This window comes from Canis lupus, chromosome 16 (genome assembly GCF_048164855.1).
Source record: "Canis lupus baileyi chromosome 16, mCanLup2.hap1, whole genome shotgun sequence".
NCBI classification, from domain to species: Eukaryota; Metazoa; Chordata; class Mammalia; order Carnivora; family Canidae; genus Canis; species Canis lupus.
In genome coordinates this window covers 342305-369735 of record NC_132853.1, presented here as the reverse complement: position 1 = coordinate 369735, position 27431 = coordinate 342305, and the positions used below count along the sequence as shown (strand labels likewise).

The window sequence follows — 27431 nt, the reverse complement described above, 5'->3', positions numbered from 1 at the left end:
TGTGATCCTGGAGACCCGGGATTGAGTCCCACATCGGGCTCCCTGCATGGAGCCTGCTTCTCCCTCTCCCTCTGCCTGTGTCTCTGCCCCTCTCTCTGAGTCTATGAATAAATAAATAAAATCTTAAAAAAAAAGTCCTATAAATACTGCCTTCTGCTCCATATTTTATCCTTATTGGGGTCAGGGTAGGCTTGGTGAGGCTGAAGTAACCAATCCCCCAAAGCACAGTGCTTGAACCCAATGGAGGGTTCTTTCTCTGCATGTGCAAATCTTTTTTTTTTTTAATTTTTTTTTTATTTATTTATGATAGTCACAGAGAGACAGAGAGGCAGAGACACAGGCAGAGGGAGAAGCAGGCTCCACGCACCGGGAGCCCGATGTGGGATTCGATCCCAGGTCTCCAGGATTGCGCCCTGGGCCAAAGGCAGGCGCTAAACCGCTGCGCCACCAGGGATCCCTGCATGTGCAAATCTGACGTGACCCAGGAGGACTGTCCTGCACACAGGGTTCAGGCTGCTTCCAGCCTGGGCTCTTTCCGCTCAGAGATGGCTTCCACGGTGTCTCCGGGAAGAGGGGAAGATAGACCGATTGCGGGGCTGGTTGTTCAGGGGCAGCTGACTTCAGCTCCCAGGTGTGTTCTTGCTGGCCACCCAGGGAGAAAAAATGAGCACATACTATCTTTTCTGCTGCAATTCACACTTGTTTTTCTTCCTCTAAATCTTCAAATAAAATTGCTGCCCCAAGAAAACAGCCGTTTCATCTTAGAGCCGCCCAGAGTACCCGCACTTGCCCTCCCTAACCGTCCCTTGAGAAGCTCAGCAGCCGGAGGGCGTGGTTGGCGGGACTGCAGGGCTGCGGACAGTGGAGGGTCTCGTGTCCTCCTAAGGAACCCAGGCCCAAGCTCTTGACGCTTAGCTACAGCTTGCCCCCAAGCTCCTTGGGTGGCTCTCCCATCACCTGAAAGCCGAGTCCAAAGCAGGTCAGCCCTGAGGTTTCCCTTGAGGGGAGTTGGGGACCAGGCAGTGCTCCAAGAACGGCTGAGGGTCTGACAGTGCAGCCCTTCCCAGGCTGGAGCAGGTGCTCAGTCCAAGCCCCTGGGGCCCTCTGGCCTGGAGACAGGTGCTCCAGCCAATCCAGCTCCTGCTGCCCCTGCCCACAGGCCCGCTGAGGAGAAGAGGCCCTGCACGGAGCCACCTCAGTGCGCTGAACTGAATGGCACCAGGGCTCCTCCTGTGCCCGGTACTGGTCGTGGACTCCGTCCTCGACTCACTGAGCACATACGATGGCCAGACCACGCCGGGCACACTCCGTGTGTCAGTTCACCAGTCTGAGAAATGAGTTCAGGAAATGGACACTCCTATTACCAGCCCCATTTTACAGTTGTAGAAGCCGAGGTTCAAAACTGAGACGAGGTGGCTTTCCCGAGGTGGCTTTCCCGAGCTGGCACAGTTTGTAAATGCCAAAGCCAGGGGATCCCGGCCTCAAGGAGTTGGCAGTCCAGATGGTTCTCCTCTGTGCTGCTGTCTCATGGGGCTCCCCCTTTGCACGGTGGGGATTCCTGCCAAGGAAGGTGTCCTAGAGCGTGTGGGAGTGGCAGGTTCTGGAGAGGCCTTGAGCAGCACTGCGGTGGCAAACGTTTCTCTGAAAAGCCCTTGTGTGGAGTGACATCCTTGAGGGAAGGCCTCACTGACCCGTGCTTCTTGGATGCTATCCCCCATCCAGCCGAGTGTGCGCAACGGGGTGTCCTTGGGAATCGCCCGGCTCGGCAGCAGAGCAACAGCGGAGGGGAACACAAGGAGGCCACGTTGGGATAACCGAGAGCCTCCGAGTCTGGACGGAATATGCCAGGCGGTGGGACGGAGGTGGGGGGCAAAGCGGGGACCGGCTCCTGTCGCAGGCGCCAGAGTCACTGCAGCCGGGCCAGTGAGGTGGGGGGCAGCACCTTCCTTGTCCAGCCCAGGCAGCGGAGGTCCAGAGAAGCTTCCCGCCTTGCCTAAGGCCACAGAAGTCAGCACAGAGGCTCTGAGGCGGGACAGCGGGATGGCAGGCAGAGGGAAGAGCTACCCTTGCTCCTACAGGGCCGAATGTCCCATGTCCCAGCCGGCCGGGCCCTGGCGTGTGAGCACATAGCATCATGACATCCAGAACACCTGCCCCAAACCACAACCCCCGCCCCAGCTGCACAGCCTGGGAAGAGGCTCCTCGCACTAGGTCTGGAAATGACAGTCCCATCTCTGTGGCTCACACACTGCATGTCAGGTGGCACCTGGCAGAGGACGAGAGCCTTTGCAGAGAGGGGACCGCAGTGCGGGGGGCAGAGAGCCAGCCAGGAAACGTTCACCCACATTCCACATTCTTTACCCGAAGAACTATGGAAGACTATTACACATTTTTTACATAAGCTTCCTTTAGCAAAGGTTCTTAAAGAGTTTTGATTCCTGTAATGTATCTGGAAAATTTACCATCATGAAAATCCATTCCCCATGGACACTAGGTAAAATGAAGACCCTACCGCATGAGAAGACACGCAACCCGTCTGGGCTTCATGTTGTTGTCATTGGTGTTAAAAATACACAATGGAGATGTACATATTATACATAATATAATATATAATAATAATTATTATTATATAGTATATAATAATATAATGACTTCTTGGACACTATTTAATGACATGGACACGTAGGCTGGTCTCAGGTTCCTAACGGCATCATCAGCCCTTACACAATGAACTACTATTGCTTATAATACTTTTGTTTGCTTGACTCGTCCGCAGGTGAGGCGTGTAGTCTGGTTCCAGTTTTCTGTCACCATATAAAGGGATGGCTCTTGTATGTGCGTCTTCATGTACGTGTCCACCCCTACCCTAGGGGATGAATCACCAGGCCAAAGGAGACACGCATTTTCAATTGCAATCGATAAATTGTCCAAGCGCCCTCCCAAGAGGCTGGACCAATTTCCGGCCCCACCAACAATGTGCGAGAGAGCCGACCCCTTTACCTCCCCAGCAGAGCATGTTATCAAAATGCCGACCTGTGCTGATGGGTGAAAAGCATGGCATCGTCTGATTCTAGACTTAATTTTTGTTTTTCGCATTGTAAATGAGGTTGAGACTCTTCTTTACATGTTTATTTTTTTTTTAAGATTTTATTTATTTATTCGAGAGAGAGAGAGAGGGAGGCAGAGACACAGGCAGAGGGAGAACCAAGCTCCATGCGGGGAGCCCGATGTGGGACTCGATCCCGAGACTCCAGGATCACACCCTGGGCAGAAGGCAGGCGCTAAGCTGCTGAGCCTCCCAGGGATCCCATTCTAGGAAAATAATGAGTAATATCGTTGCTCATGTTCTTTGCCCATTTTTCTACTGTTCTTTTTCTCGTTGGTGTGTAGCATCTCATTGCAGATGAAAAGAATTAACCTCTTGTCATATTTTTGTACAAGATGTGTTCTATATGGGCCGTTTTTCGGCAGCCAGCTGTCTCTCTGCCTCCAACACATTCTCCGCAGTCTGCCAGAGTGGCCATCCTGAAATGCCAATCTGATTGTGTCACCCTCCTGCCTCAAGATAGAAGGCAGCTTCCCACCACTGGGATCCAGCTCAAGCTCCACACCTGGCTTTGGGGGGCCTCCATGTGGGGTCCAGCTTTCCCCAGCCCCGACCAACAGGGCCACCATGTTTGCAGCTGTGAAGGTTGTACACTGCACCAGGGACAAGAACACAAGAAGGACGTAAGGGCATCCCCTACAAGTGAACCATGGCTCCCCTTCTGGGTCCCATAATCCTGATCTCAGCACTCACCACATTTTTGCCATCCCCTGTACTTCCAGTGCACTTCCATCCCTACCTGGTTTCATCCATGCTCTTCCTTCTGCCCCTAATGCCTTTCCTCCCTTGGGGGTCTGGGGAGCTTCCTCCTCCAGGTGTTGATGGTCACCTCCTCTGCTTGCATGGGTTCACCCTGCCCCAGGGTCCCCCAGCCGTCCTGTTACCCCTTGAACCCACGTCAAGGTGGATCTCTCTTTAGGGTAGGGCTGTGCTCATTCTTGTCTGAATCTTGCATCCAGCAAGGGCCCAGCACAGAGGAGGAAGTGTGCTGAGTGGAGGAAACGAATGCATGAGTGAATGAATGAGAGAAGGCAGCCTCTGACTGCCAGACGCAGTGGGCATAGAGCGGGGCGCAGACCCAGAACCTCCTCAGCCTTCAGCCTGATATAAAGTCATGCATCTACCCAATAGGTTGTTCTTTTGCTTAAATATCCATTTTTATTTTTATTTATATTTAAGTGCTTGTATATTAAGTGTTTAAGTTTTATTTATATATTAAGTGTTTATGGATATCCACGTGTTTATCCAAACACTTGGCGAAATGCAAATTTTAAATGCAGCAGACTGGTTCTACCCAGGTAATTATAATCTGCCCTGTGAGTCTGCAGTGAAGGCCTTTCTTTTAGTAGGTCTATTGCTCTTTTCAGATAATTTTTTTTTAAGATTTTATTTATTTATTCATGAGAAACACAGAGAGAGAGGCAGAGAGAGGGAGAAGCAGGCTCCATGCAGGGAGCCTGACGTGGGACTTGATCCCGGGTCTCCAGGATCAGGCCTGGGCTAAAGGCAGCGCTAAACCACTGAGCCACCGGGCTGCCCTCTTTTCAGATAATAAATTAAGGCCCATGCAGGAAGCAGGTTCTTCCTCCCCTAATTCCTCCAAAGGGACATCTTAGGAGGATGCGGTGGGCACTGTCTGGGCACACTCAGGGGAGGGAGCGGGGCTCCAGGGACCCTTCCTGGTCTGGAGGGACCACAGGAGGTAGGTGCTAGAACAGCTCCTTCTCCCCAGACCCCAAACATCTGCTTGCTGCCCTGATCTGGGCCAGTCCTCTCTGGCCAATCCCTCCTCAGATGGCCAATGTGTCCCCGGCTCTACCTCCATCACCGCCTGGGGAACCTGCAGGGCCCCTACTGCTCTGCCCACCTCCCCAGTCTGCCCTCAATACCCTCCTGCATCCTGAGGGGCCTTCAAAAATAGAAGTGGATAAGAGTTGTCCCAGCTCTGCTTCCCTCCATGGCTTCCCTGGCTCTGCAGGGCAAGGCCGGGATCTCTGCCTGGCACCTGTAGCCCCTCTCCACCTCCAAACCCATGCCCTGCACCTCGTGGGACCTATGCCTCTGGCAGCCCCACAGGGTCCCTGCTGGCCTGGCTATGGTCTGCCCAGGCGGCAGAGCCCAGGTCTCTCTGCTCCCTTTCCTTCCTGCCCCTACTCAGTGGCCGCTGAGTACTCTTTGTGCGCTGACACAAGCCCAGCCCTGGTGAGGCAGTGGCCACATCAGCAAAACCAGACACAGCAGCCAGCCTGCTGCCGAGGGTCAGACAGGAAGGACTGAAGTGGAGAGGGCTGCGTGGTGGCGGCGGGCGGGTCCCCCAGGCGAGGCAGCAGGGATGAGGAGGAGACAGGGCGAGGCTGGCAAGGGAAGGCCAGGCTCCGCAGCCCCTGGTGGCCTGGTCAAGATTTCTTCCTTGCCACCGAGGAGTGTTCAGAGGCGCTTGTGTTTTAAAATAAGCCTGCTTCGGGGGCGCCTGGGTGGCTCAGTCGGTTAAGCATCTATCTTTGGCTCAAGTCATGATCTCAGGGTCCGGGGATCCATCATCCCCTTTTCCTCCCTGCTCAGCGTGCCTACTTCTCCCTCTCCCTCTGCTCTTCCCCACTGCTTCTGCTCTCTCTCTCACTCTCTCATTCTCTCTGTCTCTCTCTCTCAAATAAATAAATAAAATCTTTAAAAAACTAAGCATGCAGGAGGGTGGGCTATGCAGTGCAGTTGGTGCATGATGGGGCTGTCACCTGGCAGCGGCTCTGGAGACACAGGGCACACACTTCATAAGGCTTGTAGGAGGCAAAACTCAGGGCAGCTGCTTAATCCCCGTCTCAGCTTCCTCTGAGAAGGCAGGGCCTGGGCCATCATGTTGGCAGCAAGTCGTAGTACAGAGCTCAGTACAGGGCAGATGGAATGTTCTGGGAATGAATGAATGAACGACAGGTCCAAGAGGAAATGCTGAACAAATGAAGGATTTGACACATGGGGAAAGTGAGAGGTGGTGTGTCCCCTGGGGGAGCTAGTGACCACCCAGGGCTGGGGCACACGCGGGGCCGCAGGGCCAGGAGGGAGGCCTCAGGATGTCTGCTTAGGCCCCGAGGCAGTGTAAAAGCCCCAGCCCCTACTCCTGCTCACAGGAAACTGTCACTCCCCCGCACACCCACAGGCAGGAGCATGCATTGTCCAGATAATAAATCTGAGCCACTTTTCAGCATCGTTTCATGTTCCCGGGGAGGTTGGGCCACATGGCATCCAGCAGCAGCCCATTAGCTGACAGGCTGAAGCATATCATATTGAATTCCACGGCCCGCGGAGCCCGGGAGAGCCCGTGCTGCTCTGAAATCCGCGCTGATTTATTAGAATGTAACTGTGCTACTTATTTCCCATAATGAACCCCCTCCTCTTGCCAGGGCCAGTTTTCCAAACCTCCACCAGAGAAGCAGGACTGGGAGGGTCTTGAACTCACTCCTTGTCTACAGTTTGAAAACAAGAGGAGGGCAGCCCAGGGTGGCTCTCAGTGGTTTAGCACCGCCTTCAGCCCAGGGCCTGGTCCTGGAGACCCGGGATCAAGTCCCATGTCGTGCTCTCACCATGGAGCCTGCTTCTCCCTCTGCCTGTGTCTCTGTCTCTGTCTCTCTGTGTGTCTCTCATGAATAAATAAATAAAATCTTAAAAAAAAAAAAAGCAAGAGGGTATGACATGTGTGGGAGCAGGTGCTGGGTGCTGGGGACTGAACTCCGGTGCTACTGGCAGTGTTGATCTCAAGGCATGGCGCTGTCCCCCCGTCTTGCCGTCTATCCGCTGCCCCGTGTCTGTCTGCTTGCCCGCCACATCCCTGGGTTCTCCTGCCCTTGCCCACAACTACATCAGGATGGAGGGCCCGGCCAGCCAGGGGCTCAGCCCCTGGAGCTCACACTCTGGCCACAGCGCAGTGCATGTGCCTCTGCCACACCTACTGGGGCCTCGGGCCTGGGCCTCTGCCTTCCGCACGCACTACACACAACAGCCACAGCCCTGCACACACCAGAAAGGGGCATATACACCCACGCTGACACGAAAGCCAGTGCTGCACGGAACCACACACAGAAGGGGGCCTAGGCGGCTCAGTGGTTGAGCGGCTGCCTTGGGCTCAGACCATGATCCAGGGTCCTGGGATCGAGTCCCTTATCATGGGCTCCCTGCTCAGTGGAGAGCCTGCTTCTCCCTCTGCCTCTGCCTCACCCCCGGCTCATGCCCTCTCTCCCCAAGAAATAAATAAAATCTTAAAAAAAATAGTAAGAACCACACAGAGTCACGCCCATAGATCCCCACTCCATCCCAGTGTGTAAGATACACTTACAATGTATAATTATTTTTGGATATAATTATAAAACTATAAAAATATAATCTATTTTTGAAGGCCCTTCAGGATGCAGGGGGGTACTGAGGGCAGACTGGGGAGGTGGGCAAACCGACACACAGCACATCCCTCACACACTCATTCACATATACACACTTTTACACACGTTTTTTTGATTTCTGATTTTTTGTTTTTTATTGAAGGGTAATTGACATACAATATCCTATTAGTCTCGGGTGTACATCATAGTGATTCGCTATTTTTGTACAATATGAAATGATCCCCTGGATAAGGCTAGTTACCATCTGTCACCCTACAAAGTTATTACAGCATTATTGACTATATTCCCCACGCTGTGCATTACATCCCCATAAACCTTTGTTATTAATTCCTACTTTTGTTGCTCTGAGGTCAAGAAATAGGACTTTCCCTTTGTTGTACCTACTCTATGCCAAGCGCTTTGTCAGGTGCTAATTACCCAAAGTTGAAAAAATTTGGACTCCAGAGCCTAATAATGGAGAAGACAAATCCACGTGGACAATTTGATGCATGCATGGCAGAGAGAATGCCAGAACCTGTATTTTCTTTAATATGTCTTACATATTCTTCTCTACTTGGGTTGATCCCTGTTTTTGTTAATTACCTGAACACTTCTGGGCTAAAAAAAAAAAAAAAATTTCTGTATCACACCATTTGCTTTTCTTGAATCATTAGCATGGATGCCCATATTCTCATTTATTATCATCTGTATTCCTTCTTTGCAACTTGCCATTTCATATCTTTGCCTGTTTTTCTGCTGGGATAATTATTTAATTCTTCAAATTGGCAGTTATTTATCCTTTGCTATATTCTTGGATAACACTTCAAGCTGATACTCTGGGATGGAGCACGACTTTGACTTTCAAGCACATGCAGTCTGGGTTTTGCACTTGGCAATGATACCATTTACCTCCAATTTTTTGTTCCCAGGCAGCACCTACCCCTTGGTGCCATGCCCCTGTGTATTGATGAAGTATTATTTGGGTTATCTGAGCATTCATTTAGGATGGCTGAGGCACTTGCACAAACCTGACATGTGAAGGCTTGCTGCCCCGTGAGTGGCAATGTTGGACTCGCCCTTGCCTGGTGGAGAGGACTGCCTGCCTGCAAGGGAATCTCCCTGAGAATCTGCCATCCAGGCTGGCGGTCTCAGCCATTCCCTCCACTCAGTGGGCACCTGTGCCACCCTCCCACTGGGATGGGATGAGGAGCGGCTCCACCTCCCTCCTGCAGGTGTCGTTGGCCGCTGCTCAGCCTCCACTGCCTCTTCTTGCTTGCCTGATGCAGGAGCCATGGGGACACCTGCTAAACTCCACATTCCACAGAATTGGAGGCATACGAGCAAATTTCTGGTACTTGAAAGTCGAATATGTATGTGTGCATGCACGTGTTATGTGTATGGATGTGTATTTGTCCTATACATATATGCGTACGCATCCACACATATTTATACACACATACAATCACATTTATTTGTTTGTTTGATTCCTGGCTCTGCCTGCTGAAAAGTTGAAAAAGAAAAGCGATTGCAATTCTCAGAGTTGCTCGGGTATATGACTAATCCATAGCTGGGGTAGGATAGTAGGTACAAGGTGAGCCTGCACCTCTTACGATGCTAGAAATAGGGAAGTGTTCAGAATCGACACTGAGGGTGTCACCAGGAAGTAGGTCCCAGTGTGAAGAAGCTCCTGTGGCCAAACCTGGGACTGTTTGAACACCAAAATAATTAACTAATTATAAGCCCTTAAAAATAGGACTTTATTGGACAGGCCCGGTGACCCAGTGGTTTAGTGTCACCTTCAGCCCAAGGTGTGACCCTGGAGACCCGGGATCGAGTCCCACGTCGGGCTCCCTACGTGGAGCCTGCTTCTCCCTCTGCCTGTGTCTCTGCCTCTCTCTCTCTCTCTCTCTGTGTCTCTCATGAATAAATAAATAAATAAATAAATAAATAAATAAATAAATAAATAAAATCTTTTTTAAAAATAGGACTTTCTGTGTTCATACTGATAATAGATAAACAGAGGAGAAGGGAGTTTCTTTGTTGTTGGCAGCAAAATTCCAAGAGTCAACTGGCAGTATAAAATGGGCACTAGAATTAGAAAACCATCTTTCACAACCATCCTAGTAAAGGCTGAATCAATCAAGAATCGTTAATGCTTGCTAAATCTAAGGGGACATCTTGATGAATAGCAGGATATTTGCACCGTCTCAAAATGTCTCCCCATGGACTGCTTATTCCTCACAACCCCAGTAATTACACTGTGGAGAAATAGGACCACACCTCGATCAGATGATAAAAATTAACATCAGTAAATGACAGATGGGCATCATGTATCTCCAGATGTGTTACTCCGAGAAGAACACGGTATGCTCCTTGCAGTATTTTGGCCCAGAATGAATAACCAGAAACTAGTCACAAGGAAATATCAGACAAATTGCAATATTTTTTCTATTAAAGAAAGAGGAGGGCAATTGTTGGTTGCAGTCTCCCAAAATTCAATGCCACAAGATAGAGAAAAGTCATAGAAATATTCTAGATTAACAGAGGTTAAAGAGATGTGACACCTAAATGCAGTCTCTGACCCTAAACCAGACTCTGTGCTGGAGGGAAAAACACTATAAAGGAACATTACCGTTTCAACGGAGAAGATTGGAATATGATGTTAGATTACAGTTTGCACCAATGTGAAACTGACCGAGGTTGATAACTATCCTGTGATTATGCAAAATAATATCTCTAATCGTAGTGAACGCATGCTGAAATACTGAGAGGTAAAGGACCATGGCGTATGTCACTTATCTTCAGAGTTCAGGAAAAGATTGCAGGGCTGTAGCGGGGAGGAGAGACCAAATGATAAGGCAAATGGAGTAACAGCGTTAATAGGAGAATCTGGGTGTTCTTTGCACTGTTGATTTTACTAAATTCACTGTTAAGTGTGAATTTGTTCCAAATCGGAAGGTTTTTTTGTTTGTTTGTTTGTTTGTTTGTTTGATCCCAGGGCTTAAAATTTTAGACTATGTGCAAGTATAATCACTAAAAAGCAAAAAGAAAGAAAGAAAGAAGAAAGAAAGAAAGAAAGAAAGAAAGAAAGAAAGAAAGAAAGAAAGAAGAAAGAAAGAAAGAAAGAAAGAAAGAAAGAAAGAAAGAAAGAAAGAAAGAAAGAAAAAGAAAGAAAGAAAGAAGAAAGAAAAAGAAAGAAAGAAAGAAGAAAGAAAGAAAAAAGAAGAAAGAAAGAAAGAAAGAAAGAAAAAAGAAGAAAGAAAGAAAGAAAGAAAGAAGAAAGAAAGAAAGAAAGAAAGAAAGAAAGAAAGAAAGAAAGAAAAAGAAAGAAAGAAAGAAGAAAGAAAGAAAAAAGAAGAAAGAAAGAAAGAAAGAAAGAAAGAAAGAAAGAAAGAAAGAAAGAAGAAAGAAAGAAAGAAAGAAAGAAAGAAAGAAAGAAAGAAAGAGAAAGAAAGACAGCAGGGAGACAGCGATAACTCAAAAAAATAATTACATCTGTCATGAATTGCAGTCCATAATCTTCTGCCAAGTGAAAAAAGCAAACTGTCCATTGATGTGTCATGTGATTGCATTTTTTTGTCTTAAAAATATTAGTTTGTATGTTCAGGAGTAAAGTCCATCAGAGTCCTCGATCAGCTGTTAACAAAAGATTTCCATAGAGAAAGGGATTCGTGAAAGAGGGAATCCCTCTTAACTTTGTATGTTTCTGTTTGTTGTTATTTTTCAGGAAAATTCCTGAAAAGAATTCAAAATAAGGAACAAAGATTCCCACAACTCCTGGACCCATAAACTGCTTTTCATTGTCCTTCAGCTACTTTACAGCTCCCTCCATCACAAAACTCTGATTAAAATGCATATGATTTTTTTTTAAGATTTTATGTATTTATTCATGAGAGACAGAGAGAGAGAGAGAGAGAGAGAGAGAGAGACTTAGGCAGAAGGAGAAGTAGGCTCCTGGCGGGGAGCCCGATGTGGGACTCAATCCCAGGACCCCAGGATCACGCCCTGAGCCAAAGGCAGGCGCTCAACTGCTGAGCCACCCAGGGATCCCAATGATTCTTATTCCCTATTTGCAGAATTCCAAATCGCATGCAGTGGAATGTACTTGATTATGGCCCTATAGATAGACTAGTTTTGCATCTAATTGTAAAATTTGTTCAGCAGTTGTGATTCCCTATATAAATGTGGCTCTCTGAATTCTCTTTTGAACGGGTTGTGACAACTGACACGTTTCCTCATCAATTAATGAGTCAAAAAATGCTAAACATATGTTCGTTTTATACTTGTGTGAGAGTCATGGTTTTATCATTTTAAAAAAACTAATCTTTTAAACACAAGCATTTGTTAAAATCTAGAAACATTTTATTTATTTATTTATTTATTTATTTATTTATTTATTTATTTATTTATGAGAGAGAGAGAGAGAGAAGAGAGAGGCAGACACACAGGAGGAGGGAGAAGCAGGCTCTATGCAGGGAGCCCCACGTGGGACTCGATCCCGGGACTCCAGGATCACGCCCTGGGCCAAAGGCAGGCGCTAAACAGCTGAGCCACCCAGGGATCCCCTATTTTATTTTTTAGATTTTATTTATTTATTCATGAAAGACACAAAGACAGAGAGGCAGAGACACAGGCAGAGGGAGAAGCAGGCTTCCAGTGGGGAGCCCGATGTGGGATTCCATCCCGGGACCCCGGGATCATGACCAAAGTTGAGCCAAAGGCAGATGCTCAACTACTGAGCCACCCAGGTGTCCCAAATCTAGAAACTTATTTTAAAAGTAAAACAGTCCAGAGATTCTCCAAAGAGCTAAATCAGAATTACGGGGGAAATCCCCAACTTGTGACTGCGGTGCAGGAAGCCCCAACATCATGTGCCAGCAAAGTATGAACACCACCAAGTATGGGCCTCCAGGGACCCCACACAGCCTCCCCCAGGGATCCTGTGCCCCAGGTGAGTGGGGGTCCTGGTCCCCTCATTGTCACTGTACTAGAGTTATTGGCTGGCAGGGAGGGCGTGGCCAAAGTCAGACGCATCATCCTCAGGGAAAGGGCTTTTTGTTTTGTTTTTTAAGATTTTTATTTATTTATTCATGACAGACACAGAGAGAGAGGCAGAGACACAGGCAGAGGGAGAAGCAGGCTCCATGCGGGGAGCCCGACGTGGGACTCGATCCCGGGTCTCCAGGATCACGCCCTGAGTCAAAGGCAGACAGACGCTAAACCGCTGAGCCACCCAGGATCCCCGGGAAAGGGCTTTTTTATGCTTCTGACTGGCTGGGTCTCTCAGAGAGCAAGATATCCTCAGTTAATTCGTTTCCTGGACATTTCAAGGATACATAGAAACAAAGAAATGCCAAAAGGGAGTCACAAAAATAGCAGTGAATTTTAAACATTGATGTTGCATACATGAATGTTTTAATACAAACTCAATAAACAGTATATCATCATTGTACCATTCATCAGATAATAGGATCAGGATCTGGTGCACTGGGGGGTGTGCTCTGGAGACAGGCTCTTCCCCTTGCCAGGGGTCTGGTCACCACCCAGACTGTGGGGACAGCCTTGCTGGGTTGTTCAGGTGTGAGGTCCCCTGTCACCTGCCTCTCCCAAAAGGCACAGGCCCCCTCTGTTAACAGGCACCAACTGGTATCTGGAGAAGAGTCTCAATTTTGTATATTTATTGCATAAGTAGACACTTTACTGAATTCTAACCATTTTTTGGCTGATTCACAGTGAAATTTTTAAGACAGCCCCATCATTTGCCTTCTCTCTCCCAATGGTTATAGTTAATTTCTTGCATTTTGCCGCTGACATGTGAAGGTCTTGCTTCTTACCTCATTGGGAATGTCTCCGGTTCTACTCTTAAGGGTGATGTTGGCTATTGGCTTGAGACAGTCTTTTTTTTTTTTAAATAGTACCTATCTTTTTATTTTATTTTATTATTTATTCATGAGAATACACAGAGAGGAGACAGAGAGAGAGGCAGAGGCACAGGCGGAGGGAGAAGCAGGCTCCATGCAGGGAGCCCGACGAGGGACTCGATCCGGGGTCTTCAGGGTCACGCCCTGGGATGAAGGCAGGCGCTAAGCTGCTGAGCCACCCAGGCTGCCCAGTCTTTTTTTTTTTCAATGTGTTTTTATTATAAAAACAAAACTATGTTCAGAAAAAAAAAATCCAGAAAATACTGATAAGCAGAGAGAGAGAGGCAGACAGACAGAGAGAAATACAAGTCTTTCATTATCTCACCACCCGTTGGTCCATGTGAACACCTCAGTGTATGTCCTTAATAATAGTTGTTATTATCTTAAGATTTTATTAGAATGACTGTTATTGTTCCGAGAGTAGGTAACATTGATTTATGTATTAGTAGTGGTGGAAGTACAGGAGTGATGAGCGACACCTCGGCAGACAGTCACAGAGACCGTCGTTCCCACTTTATCGCTGGGGCCATCAAGGCTGAGAGGACTTTACCCATCCCCCTAAGCTTGCACGGCTTACCCAGTCATGAAGACCGAAACCCAGGGTCCCTCCACACACAGGCTCAAGCTCTTACCTACACTCCCCTGCCTCTCAGTCCAGATTTGCTTTTGCAAATAGATTTTAAGAACTAGACTTAACTCCTCCTGGACATACGGTCCTGTTATCAGCTTTTACACCAAATAGAGTATTAACAGCTCTCACGGTCACTTGTCCTTCTACAGATTTAATGGCTGCATAGCGATAGCTTTTCATTATATAGATATGTTTTACTTGTTTTTATTTTTAATTTTTTTTTGTTTGTTTTGTTTTACTTGTTTTTAATGGCTCCATATCAAAACAAGCAATGAAAACCAGTTGCAGCAATGCCTTGGTGGCTCAGTGGTTGAGGGTCTGCCTTTGGCTCAGGGCGTAATCCTAGGGCCCCTGGATGGAGTCCCACATCGGGCTCCCGGCATGGAGCCTGCTTCTCCCTCTGCCTGTGTCTCTGCCTCTCTCTGTCTTTCGTGAATAAATAAATAAAAATCTTAAAGAAAAAAAGAAAACCAGTTGCAAAATATCGAAACAATAATAAGAGTAGACAGTAGAAGGTGTACATCCCTCTGTCCCATCCTGCCAAGCCCCACTGGTCACAGGAAGTCATCATTAGTAAGCAGCACATTTGCTTCTACATGGCTCGTCCGTATCACTAAGTAATTTGTTTCCTTTGAACGGACTGGGGCTATGCAGATCTCCTTCCTGCTGTTCACACACAGCGTAGTGACCATCATTCTAGATCTACGCATCCTCTTTTTCATGCACAAAAATCAAGAAGTCACATCTGGCTCCTGGCATGAGCAATGGGGAGGACAGTAGAGAATTTAGGACAGAAGAATCAAGAGCTCCGTCTTGGACACATCGAACCTGATGCCAAGTGGCGATGCTAAGTGGCTGGGTGGCCTGTGCATGTGGGGCTCAGAGAGAGGAAGCTGGGTATAAAAACTTGGGAATCAGTGAGAAAAGAGTGGTGGGGATGTCAATCCGTGGCTGTGATTCCTGTTGACAGGGAGTCACACCTGTAGAGAGGGGGAGGTGCTTTTCAGTTCACCACAGGCCCTACCTGATGCCTTGAGAGTCATCCCAGGTGGGCCTGCTTCCATCACTCAGTCACTTACATTGTCGGGTAACTGAGGCTTTGAGCTTTGCATTGTCAGGGAATATTCAGGAAAGGCATCCAACTTTGGAATTAAGGCAAAAGAAGCCAGCTTATCATCCCAGTGTCCCCTAGAGTATTGGGGTTTTTTTGTTTTATTTTTTAAGTTTTATTCCTTTTTCTTTCTTTCTTTCTTTCTTTCTTTCTTTCTTTCTTTCTTTCTTTCTTTCTTTCTTTCTTTCTTTCTTTCTTTCTTTCTTTCTTTCTTTCTTTCTTTCTTTCTTTCTTTCTTTCTTTCTTTCTTTCTTTCTTTCTTTCTTTCTTTCTTTCTTCTTTCTTTCTTTCTTTCTTTCTTTCTTTCTTTCTTTCTTTCTTTCTTTCTTTCTTTCTTCTTTCTTTCTTTCTTTCTTTCTAGAGGGAGAAAGCGCATGCGTGTGGGGAGGGATCGGGGTGGGCAAGGGTGAGGGCAAGACTCTCAGCAGGCTCCACGCTCAGCACCAGCCCACCACAAGGCTCCACACCAGCCCTGAGATCATGACCTAAGCCCAAATCAAGTCAGATGCCCAACTGACCAAGCCACCCAGGTGCCCCTGGAGGACTGTTTAAGACGCCTGGCCCAGGACTATTCCATCTCTAGGGAGTATGTACACATTTTTATCTGACTTGCCATCTACTATTGAGGTATGCTAGCTGTGCGGGAAGTCACTCTGTGTCCACTCCATGTGGGGGCAGGTCAGGATGCGGCCCCACGGCTGTGATTTTATAGCCCTGCAGGGCATTCGCTAGTCTTGACCGTGGCCGTGGCCAGATGGTGCTCACGGGCCTCCCTGAAACCTCCCCATTTCTTACTGGGACCTCTCACCGAATCCCCACCAGGACCGCTCAGGAACAGCCTGGGCTCCTCGTTTAGGCCCGTGGACTCAGCCACCCCTTCCTTCCTCTGGGCTCCAGGCTAAGGCCAGGGCAGCTGGGCTCCACTCTTGCCGTGATCGGAAACAGTGTGAGGCCCGCAAGGGGACATCTCGGTCAGTCGTGCCATGTTCTTTCAACCGGGAAACTCTCCCTTTGCTCTGGAAAACCTGCTGTGTTATTCCTTTGATCATTTTCATCCTTCCTTTTTACCCTTTTCCCTCCCTGAGGAATTCCCAGTAGTTGGATGTTGGGACCTGCTGGATGGAGCTTCTAGATTTTTTTTTTCCCCTTCTCTTCATCCCATTCTCTGCTTATATATTTTGTTGAACTTTCTGGAAGAACACCTCAACTTTGTATTCCATCACTTCTGGATAGATTTTACTTTTACTTTTGTAAAGAATCTGATACTTCTTTTTTTTTTTTTTTTAAATCTGATACCTCTTTCTTGGTCTTGGTTTCTTTTTCATGACACCCTGTCCTTATTTTAGCTCCAGGATGATATTATAGTTTGGGGTTATTATTTTTCTTCTAGTTCCTGTTACTGTTCTTGGGCTGGTTGGCTTAGTCTCTCTTTGATGTTGGAAGCTTTTTTTCTTTCTTTTCTTACTCTTCCTCCCTTCTTTTCTTCCTTTTTTCTTGAGCTGTTGTATTTGCAAATAGGGGGCTTTATTGCCAGGACGACGGAAGCAAATGCCCAGAGAAATTCCTATTAGTTCCTTTTATTCACTGGAAGCTTTCCTCGACTCTCTGAGGTGGGCCTGGGGGCGGTCCCATCTAGCCTTGCTTTCCCACGCACCTGAGGTGCATAGTGTCATTATGGGATGCAGGGACAGGGATGCAGCCTCTGTATCCGGGTAGCATTGGGAGGCCTCTCTTCCAAAGCCAGTTTTCCAAAGAATGTTCAGGTCAGCTGCCTGGGGGATGGGCTCCTGGCATTCTGGGAGCAGTGCAGGTGCCTGTGGGGCAAGCACTCCTGAGAGCAGGGGCTCACCTGACCCCCTCCCACCTGCCCACATCCTACACCTCACAGAGCCCTGTGCTCTGCCTGGTGCCCCCAGGTCTAGAACATACCTGGTTTGATTCCTCCAGAGAATAAACATCCAGTTCCTTCCAAGGAGAAGAGAAAAGAAATTTCCTGGCTGTGCAGAACTGGGGAGGAGGCTGGGGTCTGGCTCTCCTCTTTCCCACCTGGTGCCCTGGCTCAGCACCCATCATGCTGGGGCCTCCTACTCCAACCAGAGCCTCTCGAGTGGGGCTGCTGGGTGCGTGCACCTCCAGCTCCTCTGTCTCCTTCCTCAGCTTCCATCTGCCAAGGCTTTTCATATTCTCCCGTTTACTGATGTCTCCAACACTCACTTGTGATCATCTTTCCAGTCCTTTTCCATCAGGATGGCAGCATTTGGACAGTTAAACAGATAAATGCATATGGTCAATATGCTTTGTTTAATGAGAACACATTTCTTTCAAAAATCTAGTTCTATTGGTTCAATATTTGTTTTTTTAAAACTTCCTGATAGTAGCTTTTTTTTTTCCCTCTGTCCTGATTAAACATTTATTATTGATTTCTAGTTTTATTGCTTCAAGGCACAGAATGCAGCCCCAGCTGTGTCTTTGGGCAACTTTCTGAGGATTTCACATCTCGATACCTAGTTAACTTTGGGTAATGTTCCCGGCATACTCAGAAAGAAGGTGCTCTCTCTAGGGCAAGAGCAAGGTATCTCTGCTTATTAAACATTATAAATTATTAAAAGCCTCGGGGTTCTTATTGGCTCCTTGATCTGTAATAAACTAATACCGGTGGTAATCATATTCCTGTTGATTTTTTTTCCCCTTTGCATTTCCAGTTTTTGCTGTTTCATGCTCCTTAATGCAGGGCTTTTGTCCACTTGTTAAAAACGCTGTCAACATGATTTCTGTCTCATTTCATAGCTGATTCCTCACATCCTATGTTGTTTGCATGGTGCTGCCCTAGCAGAGGGATGGTGCTCCCTGATCTTGAAGACTGAGGACAGGGGTACGGAAACTCAAAGGGGGCCCATGGGTTTGGTGACGGGGTGGTGGTGTGGGAGGTGAAGCCGGGTGACAGTGGGTGGAAGTGAGGAGGTGGACACGGGGTCCCCTTGGCGGCACACTTTTAAAGAAGGTTGGCTGAAGGAGGGAAGAAAACCCAGAAAACCCAGGAGCAGGTGAGCACCTCAGAGGCTGTGGGAAAGAGCAGTGGAGCTGAAGTTTCAGGAGTGGTTAAGGCAGCAAGGGTGAAGATAGGGCCCTGGCTGGGGCTGCCTCAGGAAGGAAGAGGGTCACCTCCTTTCTTGTGGCTGCAGGCAGTGGAGGCTGGGGGTGAGCCAGGGAAGAGTCACAGGGTCAATGCAGGAGTCTTCTCCCCACAGGGCAGGAGGATGGCCCTCCGTGCAGGCAGGGCATCAGGTGGGAGATGGGAGAAGAGGTACAGGTCTGGCTTCCCCACAGCGGAGGTCAGGGGAGGGACTCAGGAACCCACAGGGGCTTGGTGTGAACTGGGGGGGTTTCCTTCTGCTGCGCTCAGCCACCCAGAGAGCACAGGCCATGGTGAGACTCAGGGTGATGTGATCAAAGAATATTGTCAAAAGGGGGTGCTGAAGGGGTAGACCACAGGGGTGAAGCTGGGAGGGAAAGGGTCTAAGGTCAGGGTGTTGAAGAGGACAGTGGGGGAGGGCTTGACAGAGGGAGGGGGGGTCCTCGCAGGAGATCAGAGGTTAAGAGTCAGAGGCCTGGGGGAGGGGGGCGGTGGGGGCCCAGGCTGCCGGTGGGTGGAGGGCAAAGTTGGGGCCGGGGGTGTGTGTGTGTGTGTGTGTGTGTGTGTGTGTGTGTGTGTGTGTGTCGAGGTGGTGGCCGGTGGAGAGCGGGGAGGGGGGCGGCAGTGTGGGCAGGGGACGGGGTTAATGTGTCCTAATGGCTGAGCATGGGTTTGGGGAGCAGGAGCACTCCTGGGGTTTCTCTCTGGGAATGCTAGACAGTCAGGGTCCAAGTCCCTGGCAGGAGCCAGAGACACCTGTGCAGGTGATCTGACAAGACATGTCTTTGCCCTGTGATATCCGGACCCCTGTGTCACTTGAGGGTTTGGACTGAGGCCTCAGGCATGCCTCCTCTTAGCCACATGTAAGTATAGTGTTGACCCCTAGGGGTTAGTGGGTGGCAACTCCTGCTGAGCAGGGCCCAGGGTTACAAGGTCCACGGGCGTGGGTGCAGCCAAAGGAATTTGGGGGCTGGTTTGTTCCAGGGGCCCTGAGTGTGGCCTTGCAAATGGGTCTGGCTGGTGAGAGCCCCACGAGTTGGGGACTGGCAGGCCTTAGGAGCTTGGTTTGCTTAGCCAGCTCTGCCATGACCTGCTGGTGACATACACCAACTTTCTCCCTACCCTGGGGTCAGACTTTAGTGAAAGGAAGGCATCTGAAGCAGAGCCTGGCAGGAGATGATGATACTGCAGTAAGTGCAGAGGCCACCCCATCCCCTGGAGGCATGAGACCAGCAAAGAACTCGCTTTGGAGCTTATCAGAGTCCAGGAAGGGCCCTGAAGCATGCCCTGCTCCACTCCCTAAGCACAGACACCCCAGCCTGTTGGAGGAGACTGTGCCAGGTCACCGGGTAAGCAGACACCACTGTGCTGCTTCTAGGGCTCTCCCCCAATCCACAACTACCACCAGGGGGAACCCAGTGCCTCTGCCCCTTGGTTAAGGACAAGAGAAGCCCACAACTCAAGAGGTACCCCTGGAAGATCTCCTGAGACGCAGCTGAATGGAGGCGAGTCAGGCTTAAAATAGCTAAATAAATCTTTAATATTTCTAATTGCAAATGTACAGAAATTGCACAGCCACACTGAACACCAACAACTTTCTCTGTACATTATTACATAGTTGAAAGTCACAGCTGGAAGGAGGAGCTCCAGCCAAGACTCCAACGTTTGCATTTTTTTCTTTTTCACATACTTACAAAAGGGAGAGCAAGGAGGTGGTGTGGGGCTGGGGGCGGCTTTGGGCTGGAGGTGTAGAAAAGAGGGGCTGTTTCCCTGGACAGCCTGCCTTCCGCAGATGGGCGGGTGGCAGGGAGAAAGGCGTACCCCGGGGTGGACGTTCCGTAAGGGAGGAGGCATGTGGAGCTCTGGCCTTGGTCCCTACCCCCCTTTCTGGGCAGTCGGAAAAAAAGTTTTCACTTATAGGAAGTTTGGCAGTTTCCTTCACCCTAAACATAGAAGTTGAGCAAAAAAGTCAGGCCTCTCTGTGTTAGCAGGGGAGGAGGAGGGCGGTCTCCAGCAGACTCTGGGCCTGGGGCCCTGGGAACCCAGGGGCTTATCTTCCCAGAGCAAAGCTGCCTTCTCCCACTCCCCCTCCCGCTGGCCCTCCCCCAGTACGGCCCAACACTGGGACACAACTGTTGGGGGGCGGGGGAACTGGGGCCCTTTTGCTGACCCCATCAGGGCACGTGTCCCCAGCACCCCACCCAGGCTGCAGGCTGCAAAGCCAGCAAGAGAATGCCATGGGTGGGGAAAAACCCCAACACCCAGATCCCAAACTTCTTCCTTCTGCCCAATACTGTTCTCTAGATTAAAAAATAAAATACACACCATCGGAGAGCAGCGGTCCCGGGCAGCCCTCGGCAGCACCAGGACTAAAGGATTATGTACAACCATTAGGTGAGATAGTTACATTACAGTCGAACACCAAGAACATTTACAAAAATTGTCAGACTTGCAATACAGATAAAAATCTGTGGAGAGTCTGTACACTTTTACAGTTTTTGCACTAAGTAAATAAGGCTCTCGGCCTGAGAGCTCACAACCCATGCCAAGGGCCGCCAGCACCAGACCCACGCTGGCCTCCTGCACCCTGCTGTCCGAGCCCTGGGGCCCTGGGAACCTCCCCCGTATTGCTAAGAGGCGCTCAGTCCGAGGTTGCTCTACGAGGCATTGAGGCATCGATGGGAGAGGGGTGGGGGGAGGAGGGGAGGGCTGGCAGGGCAGTGGGGGGAGAAGACCAAACCAGAGGACATCACTAGGGCCAGACCCTGCTCTTGTGGCCTGCCTTCCTGAGGTCTGTGATCCTTGGGGGCCTGCCCTCTCCTCACCAGCAAATCTCTGGCCTAACTGAGCATCTAAGAAGCCCCTCCCAGGGCACGGGCCAGGATGGGGTGCAGTGTGGTCTGGGCCACCCTTCCTGCACGCCCCAACCGGGTAGGCTCTGTGGTGACCTCGGCCCCTGGCAGAGGCGTGCCTCTGGCCCTAGGGGCTGGAAGGGCTCAGTGCTCTTTCCAAGGGTCTCCTCAGCTTCCTGAGGCTGAGGCAGAGGGGTGGCTCCTGTGGCTCGCAAAGCCCTGGCTCTGCTGTGGGGCAAACACCCAGCTCTTGCTGGAGATTACCCAGGGCTGGGTCTGGGAACAGGAAGGGACCGAGACAGACCCCAGCTCCTGCCCATCTACATCCTGCAAGGGGAGGGGGGGTGCAGGGAGGGCTGAGAAGCCACAGAACAGCCTAGAGCTGAGGAAAACCGGCCCCAGCTGTGCCCCTCTCCTGTCTGCAGCGCCTGGGTCCTCGGCTGGGGCCCGAGAAGGGTGAGAAGGAGGCGGCCGCACACACGGGGCCTGGTGCAGGCCGCTGCTGTCTTGGAGAGGGAGCAAGTCTAACATCCTCCAGGGCCGCTATTTCCCATGCAGTGCGCACGCTCAATTTAAAAGGCCCCTGTGTTCCAGCAAGCGAGCAAGCGGGCTTTTGTTTCTAATGCATACTGTGAAAGGAAAAAAAATCACAATTATCCACCTTCTCAGGGCCTGCTGGCATTAGACTTTCTTTTAACCATCAATCAAGGAAGATCAGCCTTTCTCTCAGGGGGAGCACCAGCTGGTCACTCCCTGTAGGCCACCGTGCCCTGGTGCACTGGCCCCAGGAGAAGGGCAGGTACCAGGAACAGCGCCATCGGGGCCAACTCCACCCAGATCTTTGGCTTTGGGGAGCCCTGGAGTATCAGCCTGGGCCCAGGTGGCAAGTGAGAGAGGCTCTGGATCCTTCCCACAGAGACGAGGGCCCAGTAAAAAGAGCCAGGATCCTCACTGGGTCTATTTGGCAAAACAAATGAGGAAGGGGTGGGGGGTGCAAGGAATCTGGGAGCAGGTACAGGGGTGAATCCTTGGTTCCTCACAGCCAGGGAGGGTCCCCGGACAGGCAGCATGCAGTGGCAGGTGCTCAGGGTGGAGCCCTGCAGGGGACAGGAACTCCAATGGCTCCATCCTTCCCACCCTCTCCCTGCCTGCCAACCAGCCAATCAGCCCCTGGAACTGAGAGGCAGGTCCCCCAAGGCAGGGGCCTGGGCCCCCACCTCTTTCATCCTCCACCTCTGCGGGTGCTCCCTCCCTAGGGAGGGTGTAGGGACTACACGCACTCAGCCAGATCAAGAAAGAAAGGTGACACACACCAAATTCAATAACCAACAGAGACATATTTTGGCAGGCCCCCTGTGCCCCCAACGTGCAGTCTCTTTGGCCTGCACCGAACTCGCTTCTCGGGCCAGAAGAGAGGGGAGCAGGCCCACGCAGTGTCAGTCTGTCGAGGCTCCCTCCGTGGTACCTCCTGGACCGCAGGTGGAGGGAAGTGGGGGGGCCTGGGCCTCCCGCCCCCACGCTGGGGCTGTGACTGCAGGGGCGCTCCTCCCCAGGCCCTGGGTGAAGCCTGCCCCGGGCCACCAGTCCTCCCTCCTCGGGCAGGTTAACAATGGCTGCTGTTTCGGAACTCGCCGTTCTCAGTAATCTGCAATTTGGTGGGGTTGGTGGGGGAGACGCCGTTACGGGCTTGCATGCTGTACCTCTCTTTCAGCTGCGTCAGGGCACTCATGAGGCGGGCGTTGGCAGCGTCCAGTGAGGCGATGCGCTTCTCCTGGGGGCAAAGAGGGCATGAGCTGGGGACACAGGAGGGGCTGACCGGGACAGGGTGTCCCTGGGGCTGTGCGTGCCCACCAGGGGTGCTGAGGGGAGGTGTGGGGGGACCAGGAGTACACAGTGTGCAAGGGGCAGGGTCAAGGTACCAAGGCCATGGGTGGGGGCCATGGGTGTGTTGGGGAGGAGGCTGCAGAGCACGCAGCCTCAGTGCTGTGGCCCAAACCTCCTTGAGCCTGCCTTCCTAGGTCTCTCACACATCGCTGCTTCTCTCCAAACAGAACAGCCCTAGTGGTGTCATCCATCAGCTGCCTGAGCCCCAGGGGTGGCCGGAGCCCAGGGGTGCGTGCCCTCACACATATGCATGCGTGTGTGGGTGATGTAGAGGTCACAGCCCCTGGCTGGTCTGTGCTGTTTCCTGCCAGAGCAAGGCCTGGCCCCACTCCCAGGTGAGTGAGAGGAAGAGGAAGAGTGCAGTTAAAGAGGATGGAATCCAGAGCCTCTTACACATCTCCTCTCTCAGTGCAGTTGGGAAGCCATAGCTCTGAGCGAGAACCCCCCTGCTCCATCTGCCCAGCCTGCTGTCACCCCAAGCCATCCCCAATCCTCTCCCAAAAGCTTCTACTCTTGGGCTGGTACTGTTGGTGAAAGGTGGCACCCACCAAGTAGAGAAGGAGTTGTCCCACCCTTCATAGCCTGTCCTAGTGAGTCTGTGGTACACGGAGACCTCCAAGCCTGACTTCTCAGATCAGAGATCCCGGCCTCCTGTTCCTCCTTGGCTTTTACAGCGGGAGTATGACTGAGGATGTAGCAATGCCAGAGTCACCCCCTTGCTGACCCCAGGCCCTGAACACCTATGGCTGACCAAAGGGCCAGAACCCACCTGGGCATCAATAATCTTCTGTTTAGAGTCTACAGCTGCTTGCATCTCAGCATGGTCCTTCTTCAGCTCCTCCTCCACTGACATCAACCTGTGACCAGATACAAGAACAGTCAAGCTAGTGCTTGAGAGAGAGCTAAGGAGGTGGGGTGGGGCCTTGTAGGAAGAAGTGGTCATACCTGCACAGACGGGACATGCTAGGAGAGCCCCTCCCGCTGGCCTCCAGCCACGAACATGAGATGGGTCTGCTCTTTCCTTACACTTTATATGCTCCAGACTGTTCCCAAATCCCCCAGAAACCCTTGGAACTGTCCATTTCCTGATGTTCTTCCAGGAACCACGGTGGGTGGGAGTGGGGGTTAGATCTTCACTACCTCCCAGAGCAAGGCAGAGGATGTAACGTCATAAGGCGCGTGGCATGGGTGGGAAGATGAAAACCCTGAAGGGCTCTAGGGCTTTCTCCACCCACTTGGCATCATCAAGGCTATGCCAAGATGTGCCCAGCACTTGACGTAGTGAGATGAATAAAGTATAGATCTGCATCACTCGAAAGCTTCACAAGGCAGCAGGAATAGAGAGACAGGAAGACAGTGGCCATGCCCTGCATGGGAGGCCCTGGAAGCCATGGGAACAAAGAACAGGAAGTAGGTAACTGTCCAGGAGAGTGGGGTGGGGTACAAGCAAGGTCTGAAGGTGCAGTAATGAGCAGGGAAGATGGGAGGAACACCATCTGCAGAAGCTCAGAGCTAAGGCATGTGTGCATCTGCCATTAGCTGCTCTTTCCCTGAAACCCTTCCTGGCTTCATCTCGCTGGTTCATCACACACCTGTCAATCACAGTGGCTCACACCCACCTTCTGATGCTCTTCTGTTAGTTTCTGGATCCCACACTCTCTGGGTTTGCCTCCCAACTGGCAAGTCACTGCTCTGCAGATACCTGTCCTGTCGCCCCCCCGCCCACCCGCACGTCAGGGCTCCACAGGGGGTAGCCCCAGACCCATTGTTCTTGCTCTCCACTCTCCTCAGACAAGCTCGCCTGCTCCCAAGGATTCATGCCCATCTCTACTTGTACAACTTCTCCATGCCCGCAGAGCAGTGCCCTAAGCCCTGGGTAGGCACTGAGCCCCTGACACAGAAAGAGCATGGGGAGGTCAACGGTGCTGGGGCAGGAACCTACAGGGCTCTTGTGAGAAGTCAACAAGCACTGATCAGGGCAAAGGGGTGAGGAGCCATGCCAAGGGCTGTTGTCCTTGTCACAGGAGGATCAGACATTGGGTAAAGCCTGTGAGAGGCAAGGAGGAGGGAATGGAGAGAAGAGCGGCATTGGATAGTGTCAATAGTAAGGCAAATTACACTAGGGGAGAAAGACTATGCTTCCAGTGGGTTGGATAACAGGGACCAGATTTATCCTCCTGCCATCAAACGACAAGAAGAAACGTACTACAAAACCAAATGAAATATATGAAAAAATGGTTTCCAGACACTGAGCAACAGGCAGTGTGTCCTAAGAGAAGGGAACACATAAGCAGAGCCCTGCCCACTGCCTGGAGTGTCCAAGCCAAACAAAAGAAGGGAAGTAACATCACAGAGTCCATGGAGTCGAACAGACCCAGGGAAGCAGTACCCAAGAAGAGGAAGATACAGGGAGAACGCCACATATCTCCTGAGAGTGACCCTGGAGTCTTTGGCTGAGGACTGGTCTGTGTGCCTGTGAAAACACACCCAAGCAGGGGCAGGAACCACTGACACATCAGAACAAAACAACCTCAGGAAGAGTTCACACATCTACCTGGCAGAGTAGAAAGACATACTAACACAGGGACATAAAGTAGAATACCCAGAAGGAAACTGACTCAGCAGAAACCAGATCAGGCCAGATTAAAGGCTGCCCAGACCCACCCCAAAAAAGCTTAAACATAAGCCTCCAAAGAATCAAGCTAATTCCAAATAACTTCATTGTATCCCAGAACAAAGCCCAAAAAATATTTAAAAGAACACAAAACATCCCATACCTATGTAAAAATCACAATGTCTGGCATCCAACCAAAAATCACCAAACATACAGATACGTAGAAAAATATAAGTAATAACCAAGAAGAAAATTAATCAATAAAAACAGACTCAGAAATGTCATAGGTGACAGTATTGGTAGACACTGAAACAATTATTGTAACTATATTCCACATGTTTGAGAAAGTAGAAGAAGGCATAAGCATGATGAGAAGAGAAATGGACAGAATTTAAACCAAGCTGAAAGTCTGAAAGTAAAAAATATAGTATCTGAAATGAAATGAAAAAATACTGGATAGGATTAATAGATTAGACACCGAAGAAGAAATGATTAGTAACCTTGTAGACACAGGAACAGAAACCATCTAAGATTTAACAGGGGAAAAAAAGTAAAACAAGGAAAAAACAAAGTATCAATGCAACGTGGGACAATATAAAGCAGCCTAATGTATGTGTGATGGGATTCCCAGAAAAGACACTGGGCAGGCAGGACAGTATACCTACAGATCTAAGAGCTCAAACCCAAGAAACATGAAGAAAACCATGACAAGGATCAACCTAATCAAATTATTGGTAATCAGTGATTTAAAAAATATATATATTTAAAACAGCCAAAGAAATGAGAGTTTAAGTACAAAGGAACAGAAAATAATGACAGAATTCCTACTATTATAGCCTGACAATGAGGGCCCTATGGGGTCCACTGGCTGTTTTTGTAAATAGCCACACCACACATATAGTTCTGCTAAAACAGCAGAGTTGAACATTTACAGAGGCCATATGGCCTGCAAAGCCTAAAATATTTATTATCTGCCGCTTTATGGGAAGTTTCCAACTCCTGCCCTGAAGTGACAACAGAGACATAGCCTAATAAGCCAGTAAGAGATAAAACGCAATCATAAAAAATGCTCAATCCGAAAGAGTGCATGAAAAAAGGGAACAGAACAAACGGTATGAACAGAAAACAATAACAAGATAAGAGATTTAAACATACTGAAAATGACATTAAATGTAAATGGTCTAAACACTCAAATTAAAAGGCAGAAACTGCCAGATTATATTAAAAAGCAAGAACCAGCAATAAGATGTCTATACAAGAAATTCATTTATATAGAAAGACAGAGGTAGGTTAAAAGTATAAGAAAGGATATGCCTGGCTAATACTAGTCAAATTAAGTTGGGATACTTATGATCAACATTAAAAAAGTAGATTTCAGAGCAAAGAATATTATTAGAGATAAAGAAGGTGATTTTATAACAATAAAGATGTTGGTTCATCACCAGCACATAACAATCCGAGATGTGGATGCACGGAGTTTTTGTACATAAAGCTAAAACAAAAGAGAAATACACAAACCCATTATTACGATTAGAAACTTCAATATACTTTTCTCGGTAAGTGACAGAACAGTAAACAAGTAGACAGAAAAACCAGTATACAAGGATTCAAACGATGTTATCAACCGAACTGATAACTGACATTTCCATTAGGGAGGAAAGACATTGGGATGGGTTAGTAGAAATAAATGTGTTAAGTAAGACACTGAATTCAGGACGTGCATTCCTCAGAGAGACGACACAATGAGGAAGCGGTGGCAAGTTTGCGAGGTGCTTCCATTCTTGGAACCACACACACCAAGTGAGCCAAGAACAG

At 49.5% G+C, this 27431-nt stretch overlaps 1 protein-coding gene across 13 annotated transcripts in view; it reads right to left on the bottom strand.

The window, feature by feature from the left end:
- Positions 1-19782: 19782 nt before the first annotated feature.
- The window catches only part of DAB2IP (DAB2 interacting protein), a 189364-nt gene continuing 181715 nt past the window's right edge, over positions 19783-27431 (bottom strand). For 12 of the 13 annotated variants that reach the window (XM_072777770.1, XM_072777771.1, XM_072777769.1 and 9 more), the window contains 2 exons: positions 23772-23859; positions 19783-22889 (listed from right to left, as the gene is read on the bottom strand). In XM_072777770.1, the coding sequence (XP_072633871.1) occupies positions 22722-22889; positions 23772-23859 (256 nt within the window). In that variant the 3' untranslated portion in view covers positions 19783-22721. The remainder of the gene's footprint in view (positions 22890-23771; positions 23860-27431) is intronic. The other variant, XM_072777768.1, reaches the window with a different exon arrangement.